General features: G+C 44.2%; 1 protein-coding gene across 1 annotated transcript; it reads left to right on the forward strand.

Annotated features, from left to right (window-relative positions):
• Positions 1–8,306: 8,306 nt before the first annotated feature.
• Positions 8,307–10,885, forward strand: LOC105053300 (FT-interacting protein 3-like). The gene has a single exon (XM_029267121.2). The coding sequence runs from the start codon at positions 8,318–8,320 to the stop codon at positions 10,595–10,597; it is 2,280 nt and encodes a 759-aa protein (XP_029122954.2). The 5' UTR covers positions 8,307–8,317; the 3' UTR covers positions 10,598–10,885.
• The last annotated feature ends 728 nt before the right edge of the window (positions 10,886–11,613 follow it).

An 11,613-nucleotide genomic window follows, 5' to 3' on the forward strand; every position in this document is an offset into this window, starting at 1 on the left:
AATATTTTTTCAAAACTATTTTTTAAAAATAATATTTTTTGAAAAATATTTTTTAAAATAATTTTTCTAAGTTTTTTTTAAAAATAATATTTTATTTTAAATATAATATTAATTTTCAAAATAATATTTTTTTTAAAAAAATTTCCTCTCCTCCTGCACTCTTTTGGTTAGGCAATTTTTAAAATAAAATTTTATTATTTTTTAAAAATCTTCCTTCTTTCTTCTTTCCATGTATTTTTCAAAATTATCTTTTAAAATTAATATTTTATAATTATTTTTTAAATTTTTTAAATAATATTTTATCATTATTTTAAAATTTTATTTTTAATTACAAAAATTCTTCTATTTTTAAATATTTTTTAATAATTTATTATTATTTTTATAATTTTTTATATTTATTATTATTATTATTTATCTTTTCGTTCCTTCTCTTTCTCCTGCACGCCACACCCCCAACTCCCGGTTGCTTCGCGCACCCTACCCTCTGTGACACCCCGCCGGTCGCATCTCCAACACCGTCCCCCGACCCCTCGGTTGCCCGTGCCACCTCCTGGCCTCCCGACGAACCCACACCCTGTGCTCTTCACAGTCGCCTCTATTGCCGCCCTCACCCATCCATGCCGCCACTTTCACCCATCCCACTGATCCCCCGCATTCCACCCCCCGCAGCCCCCCACACTGCCCCTGGCCACATATCCAAACTGCCCGTCAGCCGCCCGCACTGACCACTACGACCCGCATCGCCCTCCAGCCCTCGATGTGCACCCAGTGCGAAAGAGAGTAGACATCGCGGGTCCAAATGGTGATTTCACTGAATTTATCGGTCCAAATGGTGATTTCAATGAAATCACGTGCCCAAATGGCATTTTCAATTTTGTCCATCTCATCATCTGGCCAATTGGGCTCGAGGTGGGCTTAGATGGCCGTGAAATCACCACTTCAAATGGTGATTTTATATGTATACGGTAAATTCAAAAATAAGTTTCAAAAAGTCATATTTTTAAAAATAAGAAATAAAAAAAAATCTCTTGGTCTCGGCCTAAGACTTTCTTCGGGGTTCTCTTTTGGATCCTGTTTTAAAGTCACGACATGTACAGTGATCCTCAGATACCAGGATATGATGCAAAGAGGTAGCTCTAATTTATGCATTATATAAAAATAAAAAGGACTTGTTCCAATATACTAGCTTGGTAAACTACATTATTAAGCATTCAAATTGAGAATCCATGTTATTAATGATGTTCTACATGCATTGAAATATGTATAAAAAAATAGATTTGAATACTTAGATTATAGCAACATGAGCCCCATATCATTGCAAATTATTTTTGCACCTACTTAATGCATAAGTTAGAAATCACCAAAACATCTGATTTTCATTTGTTGGTATACTTTGGTAGTGTACATCATGATCAATAGTGTAAATCTTCAATTTTTGATGCCTCATTATAAATTTTAAACTTAAAAGTAGTAAATATCCTCTTGTCTTGATAGAAGCATATTCATCTTAATTATGATCATATTCATACTTGATTAGATAGGCTCTTAGTGAGCCAAGGTGTATTTGTGTTCAAGTTTTCATGATGTTACCAAGTACTTATAATTTTTCTAAAAAATATATCTTTTGCTTTATAAATTGCTAAAATAACTTTTAAAATATAAAAAGATATGAACAAAATGAATAAACTATAGTACTTTGGATCATCATAATGCAAAATATGGCTATTTTTGTCGCTTATAAACATCATAAAATTCATTCTCGATACTTTCAAAAGCGTCGATAGGTGAAAAGTGAAAATAATTTTTTTGACGTTTTTGTATAGCGCTGGCAGATGTATACAATATTAAAATTTTTCGACATATTGTCTTGGTGTCGGCAATATTAAGCCCGTAAAATCTCCTTTTCCTATGGGGACAAGACAAACTCTATTCACATCCATTAAATATAGGTAATCCGATTGACCCATTTGTACCAAACTCATCACGTATATGTAGATTTGCCTACTTCTTTTTGGATTTACGTAGTGTTTGCAAGTGTTGTGAGAACTAGCTCAATCGGGCTCACTTTGAAGGAAGTTATGGAGGGCAGGCTATGCCTGCATGCTGTACGGTCACCACCTAACGGGTTTGCCACTGAGGCTTTCCCCCTATCATGGGAAATATTCGACTAATTTAATAGATTTTGAAAAATATCCAAATAACTCTGATGCTTGTTAAGGAAAACTTTTTTTTATTTAGCTGTGAATTCACCACAATAAAAAAAAAAAATCGATATCAATCAATAATAGTATGTAATTATAAATTATTTAATTATCATTACTATTTCTTCTCGTAATATCATTAGTAGAGAGGGAGCCAGCTCAAGTAAAAATGTAACATCAGAGACTCTCTTCAAGATTATTTGCAAAGAGATTTATTATTTATAAGATGGTGATAAATTCTAAGGTGGCGATAAGTTCTACAAATAAAATTTATGGCTCTTGCTGACAAAAAAATCATCTTACTTAGAAAGATCAAATTGTAGACAATATATTAACATGAAACTGAATATTTTAGAGATATTATATTTTTTAAATAAAAAAATCCCGCGTATTTGTGTCAATGATGTGTTATTAATATTTTATGACCGCGCCGGACTAACTAGTTTGGTATCAAGTCATTTTCACATGGATGATTGTAGTTGTCTTAACTAAATTATGACACGACTAGTCAAGTTTTATCCGCGGTCCCATGTTGGGCCCTACCGATAGAGAAAGCTTATGAATGGGACGGAAATATGGGATGGGCGTGGGGACAGCAGCATGGAGAGAGAAGAGGGAGATATTGCTTCGTCCGGCTTCGCCGTTCATCTAGATTCTCCAGCAGACGGACAGGAGAAAATCCCCCATTTGGATTCTGTCAGCCCAAAGAACTACAGCTCCAAGTGGCGTTGCTCTCTTCTTATTCAGCACTGCAGTCGTAGATCCAGGTGTGATACCTTCTCCTCCCTCCTTTCACTTAATTTTTTCCTCCAGTTCAATCAAATAATTCCAGAATATTATAGTTTTTCGCATGGTATAAATTTTGGGAAGTTATAGGAAAAAAAAGATCTTATTTTTGCTTTTCGACGTACGAATCCTATATACTTTTTCAGGATTTTCAATTTTCAAATCTATAATGTGTTTGCTAATTAAAAATTAGAAACTTTTTCGTAGAAACTAAAGGTGCATTTGGTTAGTCATTAAAAAATATTTTTTTATTTTTTAATTTTTAAATAAAAAAATAAAAAAATAATATTTGGTAACATCATGAAAAGTAAAAAGTAAAAATTAAAATAATTACTTTATATGCAGAGCAAAAAAATTTTACTTTCTAAAATTTATTTTTTTATTTATTTTGCTTCTCTAAACTCTTCTCCCTCGTCAAGCTCTTCACCTCCCCACTCCCTTCTTTCTTCCTTCTCGAACCCTTCTTCCTCCCTTCCTGAATCTTTTTCCTCCATCGAGCTCTTCATCTGCCATCCCAAACGTTGCTTTTTGCTTTATAACAACGTACTTACCAAACATATTTTTTACTTTTTTGCTTTTACTCAATAGTAAAAATCAAAAAAAATAAAAAATATTTTTTAAAAATTAAAAAGCGTAACCAAACGCATCTTACATGTCTGGAATTTAAAAATCACGTTATAAGTTGAAGTTGTAATTTTCAAAAATTCTATGCAAAATAGAAAGTTCAAAAATCATGATTGTGAGATTTCTTGGCAAGCATGACTCATTTATTCTTTTTTCTCTATCCCACGTCTCTTCTATTTTTACGTGTTAGGATTTGACGCCTCGAGATTCAGCCCACATTGAGCCCACAGTGAGGTTCGCGGCGAAAAACGGAGTCCAACGAGACCAAGATCACCTGAATCGGAGCTCGGATGGAGAAGATACGAGCTTTCGAAGATAGCACGAAAACCGAGGCGGCGGAGGACCGCCGGCGACCGGCGGCGGGCGGCAGCGGCGCGGCCGCAGGCGGCGGCGCGCGGGACGCGCGTCCCAGGCCCGCTGGCCCGCGTGGGACGCGGGACCCAGGCCCGGGCGGGACGCGGGACCCAGGCCCGCGCGGGACGCGCGTCCCAGGCCCAGGCCCGCGCGGGACGCGCGACCCAGGCCCAGGCCCGTGCGGGACGCGCGACCCAGCAGCCTGCTGGCCCATCCCCGGTCCACCGTGGACCGGGTGGTCCACGGCGCGGCCTGTGGACCGCGTGGACGTTTCCCACTCGATTCTCGCGGTCCACGGCCCTATTCCGTGGACCGGAGCGCGATCTAAGGGTCCAGAGAGCTCCCGGTGTTGATCGGACGGCTTGGGACGTGATTTGGCTTGATTAAGGATTCCTAATCCTTCTCTAATCAAATTTAAACCAGGTTTAAGCCTTTAAAAAGCCTTTAAAAAGGCCTGAGACGAACAGAGAAGTATGGTTTTCGGTTTCTCACCGCCGTACGAACCAGAGGAGAGAGAGAGGGGCGAGGGCGCTGTGAGAGAAGGAGCAGGAGGCTCCTGGACAGCGATCGCCAGGCTCTTCAGGGGTTCAGGGGGGTCTCCAAGAGAGAGAGAGCTTTTGTGAGGGAAACTTCATGTGAGAGAGAATTGGGTGTACAAGGGTTGAGGGTGAGGTCTCCTCTTGTAAAATTTTCTTTTCATAGTGAAGTTTGCATGCCCCGTGGAGGCGAGCCCTTTTGTGGCTGATCCACGTATTTTGATTGTTTTTCCTTCTGTTTTGTTTCTTCTTTCTTCCTGCTGCATCGCGTGGTACTGAAAGGATCTTGGGAGGTGGTGTCCTGGCCAGACATCCACCCAACAAGTGGTATCAGAGCAAGGCGGTACAAGGACGCAGATTGCAGCGGTGGTGAGCAAGACTGAAGATGGAGAAAACAGGAACAATCAAGATGGAGATCAACAAGTTTGATGGTAAGAGCAATTTCTCCTTGTGGCAGGCAAGGGTGAAGGACGTGCTCATCCAACAAGGGTTGATCGAAGCTCTCTTGTGCGATGAGAAACCGACCACCATGGAGGTGCAGGATTGGAAACGGCTACAGATGCAGGCGGTGAGTACCATCCGTATGTACCTGACGGATGAGGTGGTGATCCATGTGCTGAGCGAGACTTCCCCGACGGTGCTGTGGTCGAAGCTCGAGGAGTTGTACATGGCGAAGTCTCTCACCAACACACTTTTCCTCTGGAGGCAGTTTTACCAACTGCGGATGACTGAGGGACAGAGCGTGCAGGAGCATTTGAGCCACTTCCAGAAGATCCTCACCGACCTTCTCAGCGTTGGCGAGAACGTTGAGGAGAAGACCAAGGCGCTGATTTTGCTGGCGTCGCTTCCTTCTTCGTACGAGTCCTTGGTGACTGCTCTTCTAGTGGGGAAGAGCACTATCAAGATGGACGAGGTCACCGCGGCGATACTCCAGAACGAGGTTCTCAGGAGGGAGAACCCAGCTTCGAGCTCAGGTGGCGATAGCTCAGCTTTGATGACTTCTGGAGGAGCAGGAGGCGGTAGACGGAGCGATAGGAGATCGCATCGAGGGCGGTCTAAGTCCAGGAGGGACTTGAGCAAAACCAGGTGTTACCGGTGTGAGGAGTTGGGGCATCTAGCTAGAGATTGCCCTCAACTGAAAAATCGGACGGTGGCTGCTGTAGCGACGGCCGGCAGCGATTCAGATGGAGATGTCCTGGAGATATCTGACGAGGTATCTACTTCTTCCCAGCAGTGGATATTAGATTCTGCATGCCCCTATCATGTGTGTTGCAGAGAGGAGCAGTTTGACTCCCTGGAGAACAGTGAGAGCACTGTATATCTGCCGAATGGATCGAGCTGTGCGATCAGAGGCATTGGGACGGTCAGCTGGAGGACACATGACGGTGCAGTGAGGAGATTGGGGGAGGTCCGATACATACCCGATTTCAGGCGGAATCTTATCTCACTTAGCAGACTGGATTCGAGAGGCTACAGGACGGTAGCTGGTGGAGGAATCCTGAGGGTGCTACGCGGCGATAGGATTGTGCTGGAGGGGAAGAAGGGGAGCAGAGGACATTATTACCTGGCAGGAAGCCCAGTGCGAGGTGGAGCATCGGGAGCCAGGTGGAGCCCAGAGCGAGGTGGAGCTCCAGGAGGCGGATCGGGCACGAGACAGGAGACTCGGGAGGACGAGAGGCGACGTCGCAAGGTAAGATTCCTATTGCCGCATGATGATGCCTCGAGCAGGTCTCAGGTCAGGAGGAGCACAGCATACGACGGAGATGGGATCGAGCAGCCTGGCTCGACTCCCATGTTTGCCCATCCATGATCAGCAGGCGATTGCCCCAGGGCATGGGGGCGAGGAGATCCAGAAGCTCTCGGAGTTTGGAGGAGGCCGAATATCGAGTCGAGGTGGAGATTGTTAGGATTTGACGCCTCGAGATTCAGCCCACATTGAGCCCACAGTGAGGTTCGCGGCGAAAAACGGAGTCCAACGAGACCAAGATCACCTGAATCGGAGCTCGGATGGAGAAGATACGAGCTTTCGAAGATAGCACGAAAACCGAGGCGGCGGAGGACCGCCGGCGACCGGCGGCGGGCGGCAGCGGCGCGGCCGCAGGCGGCGGCGCGCGGGACGCGCGTCCCAGGCCCGCTGGCCCGCGTGGGACGCGGGACCCAGGCCCGGGCGGGACGCGGGACCCAGGCCCGCGCGGGACGCGCGTCCCAGGCCCAGGCCCGCGCGGGACGCGCGACCCAGGCCCAGGCCCGTGCGGGACGCGCGACCCAGCAGCCTGCTGGCCCATCCCCGGTCCACCGTGGACCGGGTGGTCCACGGCGCGGCCTGTGGACCGCGTGGACGTTTCCCACTCGATTCTCGCGGTCCACGGCCCTATTCCGTGGACCGGAGCGCGATCTAAGGGTCCAGAGAGCTCCCGGTGTTGATCGGACGGCTTGGGACGTGATTTGGCTTGATTAAGGATTCCTAATCCTTCTCTAATCAAATTTAAACCAGGTTTAAGCCTTTAAAAAGCCTTTAAAAAGGCCTGAGACGAACAGAGAAGTATGGTTTTCGGTTTCTCACCGCCGTACGAACCAGAGGAGAGAGAGAGGGGCGAGGGCGCTGTGAGAGAAGGAGCAGGAGGCTCCTGGACAGCGATCGCCAGGCTCTTCAGGGGTTCAGGGGGGTCTCCAAGAGAGAGAGAGCTTTTGTGAGGGAAACTTCATGTGAGAGAGAATTGGGTGTACAAGGGTTGAGGGTGAGGTCTCCTCTTGTAAAATTTTCTTTTCATAGTGAAGTTTGCATGCCCCGTGGAGGCGAGCCCTTTTGTGGCTGATCCACGTATTTTGATTGTTTTTCCTTCTGTTTTGTTTCTTCTTTCTTCCTGCTGCATCGCGTGGTACTGAAAGGATCTTGGGAGGTGGTGTCCTGGCCAGACATCCACCCAACATTACGCATCTCCAATGCTTCCGCCTTTTTGATCTTTAGGCAAACTTCACCATAAATCAAAATGGATGGAAGGAGGTCTGCTCAAGGAGTTGTTTGTTGAAGCACCAATCTTTGGATGCTTGAAGTTTTTTTTTTTCCTAACACTAATAAAAATAAATTATAAAAATCATCCTAAGATTTATATTCATTACACATTAACATCCAATAACTTATAAAATCTATTTTTATATTCAATTAAATTAATGATATTAGTGAAACAATTTACCTTCTATGAAAAGTTAAAATTGTCTGAGGATGATGCATACTTTTTCTTATGTCCTTAGATGGTTGTTACATCATGTAAGGTTATTTCTGTCATTTTTCTAAAATTTTTTCGTAACATAGCATTTGGATCCCATTCAAAGTTAATAGTTTGAGTAGTATTTTGTTAAGTTATAGATTAAGGCGTTGGATAAAAATAAATCTCAGGATCAAGGGAAGCATAAGTTAATTCTTTGTACTATTAGGTGTAAATGTATTTTATTCTGGACTTAAGGAACACTATTAATAACTTCCCGTCCATTATTTATATTTCCCAAAATAACTTAAGCACTCGTGGTAACAAAAAAGAAAGGAATGTTTGCTATACATATAAGGTCTGATGATTGAAACTATGAGATTTAGGAGATTTGTGGAAGCAGTTTTAAAAAGATGGAATGATTAGTTACAATTAGGGACAAATGAAATCACGAACATGAATAAAATGTAGACTTGCCTTCACAAGCGTAGGCATCCCGTAAAGTATTTAACGTTCCCTGTGTATATCCGTGTCTTATGTTTTATGTTTCTGGTCATCTCATGTGAATCGGGCCCGTTAAACTTTCCTACTCTCAGGACAGTTTGGGAAGATGCAGAGGCCTCTCCCTCGGGAAGACTACTCATTAAGGGAGATATACCTTGGTGGTGAAGGCACCTATGGCCTTGTCGAGGAAATGGAGTATTACTTTGTCCGTATCATGAAAGCCGAAAACCTCTCCCCAAAGGACGTCACTGGAAGCTGTAATCCTTATGTTGAGGTGAGGCTTGGCAGTTACAAGGGCACCACCTCTCATTTTGAGCAGAAGACCGATCTCGAATGGAATCAGGTCTTTGTCTTCCCACGCGACCAGATCCAGGCATCCACCAATATTGAGGTTGTGGTCAAGGACAAGTATGCGGTGAACGATGAGTTCATAGGAATGGTCGAAATTAATCTGGACCAAATTTTAAGACATGTCGGACCGGACGGTGAGCGGTGGTATAGTTTGGAGGATCAGAAGAGGAATAAGGTCGGAGAGCTGAGTTTTACTGTTTGGATCGCAACGCAGACGGATAAGGCATTTCTGGAGGCTAGGCACTTGGATGCTCAAACTGTTTCCGGTGACCGCGTCGTGAACACAGGATCGAAGGTATACCCTTCTCCGAAGCTTTGGTATGTCGATGTTGTTGTTGATCACGCCCAAGACTTGCAGATCGATCTAAAGGCTGGATATCCGGAGATATTTGTTAGAGGAAGAATTGGAAACCAAGATCTCAGAACCAGGAACGCTCAGTGGCGTGATGGGAATCCCTTCTGGTACGAGAGGTTGATGTTTGTAGCAGCCGAACCGTTCGAGGAACACTTGGTTATCAGCGTGGAACGGAGGCTTGGAGTCAACAAAGATGAGTCGCTGGGGAAGACTGATATTATTGTACAGAATGTCGAAAGGAGTTCGGGAATCAAGCCAGTGCCAGCGGTTGAGCAGTGGTATTATCTTCATGTTGACGTGGAGGAGGGCGATCGGAGGAAAAAGGAGGTGACACATGCTAGTCGGATTCTTCTGAGGATATGCTTGAAGGGTGGAGATCATGTTTTTGATGAGGCGCCGCAATATAGCAGCGATCTGAGGCCTTCTGCAGAAGAACTATGGAGGGAAAGCATTGGTACGCTGGAGCTGGGCATTTTGGGTGCCCGGGAGTTGAAGATTATTGACGGGCGGCAAGCTACCAATGCCTATTGCGTCGCCAAGTATGGGCACAAATGGGTCCGTACAAGGACTGTGATAAATAATTCTAATCCAAGATGGAACGAGCAATACGCTTGGGAGGTGTATGATCCACACACCGTTTTTACGGTTGGGGTTTTTGATGACTGTCGCTTACTGGAAGGAGGCGCGGTGGCCGGTCAGGATGGCAGAATTGGGAAGGTAAGAATCCGACTTTCGACTCTGGAGACCGGTCGGGTCTACGCGCATTCATACCCCCTTATAGTCTTAGAACCCTCGGGGTTGACGAAAATGGGGGAACTTCGTCTGGCTGTCCGGTTCGCCTGTTCTTCTATGCTTAGAATGATGCACATGTATACCCAGCCAGTGCCACCAGAGATGCATCATGTGTATCCGTTGTCTCGGATGCAGCTGGATAACTTGAGGCACGCTATCCAGATTATATCCACAACGCTGAGCCGCGCCGAGCCACCTTTAAAGAAAGAGGTGGTGGAGTATATGACGGATGTGGCTTCAAACAATTGGAGCATTCGAAGGAGCAAAGCAACTTTCTTCAGGCTTATGGCTGTCCTCGGTTGTTTCTTTGAGGCCCTCAGGTGGTTTGATCAGATCCGCAACTGGAAGAATCCATGGACGACGGTCGTCATCCACTTGGTCTTCGTCATACTGGTGTTGTATCCGGAACTTATACTTCCAGCGGTGTTCCTCTATCTGTTCCTGGTTAGCGTCTGGAATCGTCGTTTCTGGCCGAGACATCCTCCGCACATGAACGTCCGACTATCTCTAGCGGAGAACCTCGACCCTGATCAGCTGGAGGAGGAATTCGATACAAATCCTACAAGTCAGTCCGCTGATGATGTCGTGAGAACGAGATATGATCGACTAAGGGGTATCATGGGGAGGTTGGATATAGTTTTTGGCTACCTGGCGACGCAGGGCGAGAGGCTGCAGTCCCTGCGGAGCGGGCGAGATCCGAGGGCAACAAATTTATTTACGGTCGTCTGTCTTCTTCTTGCCATCGTTCTCTATTTTAGGCCAAGAATTGTGGCTCTCCTCACAGGGTTGTATGTGATGAGGCACCCGCGCTTCCGCCGGCCGAGGCGTCCCCGGATGCTGTTTAATTTCTTCTGGAGGTTGCCCAACAAAGCAGACATGTTATTTTGACACACGCTTATGGACTTCTCGATCGTCTGTTTGCTTAACAAGTATATTATTCATATTTGACAGCGTGCTCAGTGCCGATATGAAGACTTGGTTGATAAAATGGTGGATCTAATTCATATCTTTTATCTATACTATATCTGCACTTCAAGACTTTCTTTTAATTTCAATTGTAGTTTTACATGTTTTAGAACAGGTTTGCAATCTTTGATTTGTCAAGTGTCCGTATGGAAGAATATTTATAAATTTTCTATAGATCTTATAATATATAGATTAAGTAAAACCAAAATAATGGATGATCGTCTTCATGGATGATGATCATGTACAAAGCCAACAGTTGTTAGCACAGTTTCATTTAGAACCATCAATCTAATTAATTAATCCACTAATACTGAGTTGAGATTGATTATGCTGGTTTGTTAATTTAGACTTGGATGGAACTAACCGTGAGTCTTTAAACCAGCCTCAGGCTAAGTTCCATCATGTTTTAACCAAACTTACTTGAGGAGGACATCCCAGATGTAAGTTAAAGCAAGATGGATGGCGTTTACCTAAAAAAGGAAGATGGAAGGCGACATGAGCTCAGGTTCAATTCAAAGCGCATCATCAGATTCCCCACTTCTGTCCAAAAATTTGGCCACCAATTAAGCATAGGGTTCAACATAGGCCGGAAAAAGATGATTTAGCAGGCTTATGGATTATAATTTAAACTTGATTATAATCTCATGTGATGCATGGAATACGAGGCTTGGAAAAAAAAAAAAACAACCGGACCTACAAAACCCTCTAATCTCTCTCAAGTGCTCTCCTTTCCCACACATCTATGAAAAAGATAATGAAATGAAAAAAAAAGAAGCCAAAAAAAATTATCTACACAAGAAAGGTCTTAACCTTAAATTTTTTTTTTCTTCCTCTGTTATGTTACCGTTGATTTTTTTTATGTTTTTTTTTATTTTTTTCTCTATTTTTTCCATCCTCAGCAGGGGTTGATAGTGATATCAGCGGTGTGGATGCCAACA

Source organism: Elaeis guineensis, chromosome 10, assembly GCF_000442705.2.
Source record: "Elaeis guineensis isolate ETL-2024a chromosome 10, EG11, whole genome shotgun sequence".
In the NCBI taxonomy this organism is placed as follows: domain Eukaryota; kingdom Viridiplantae; phylum Streptophyta; class Magnoliopsida; order Arecales; family Arecaceae; genus Elaeis; species Elaeis guineensis.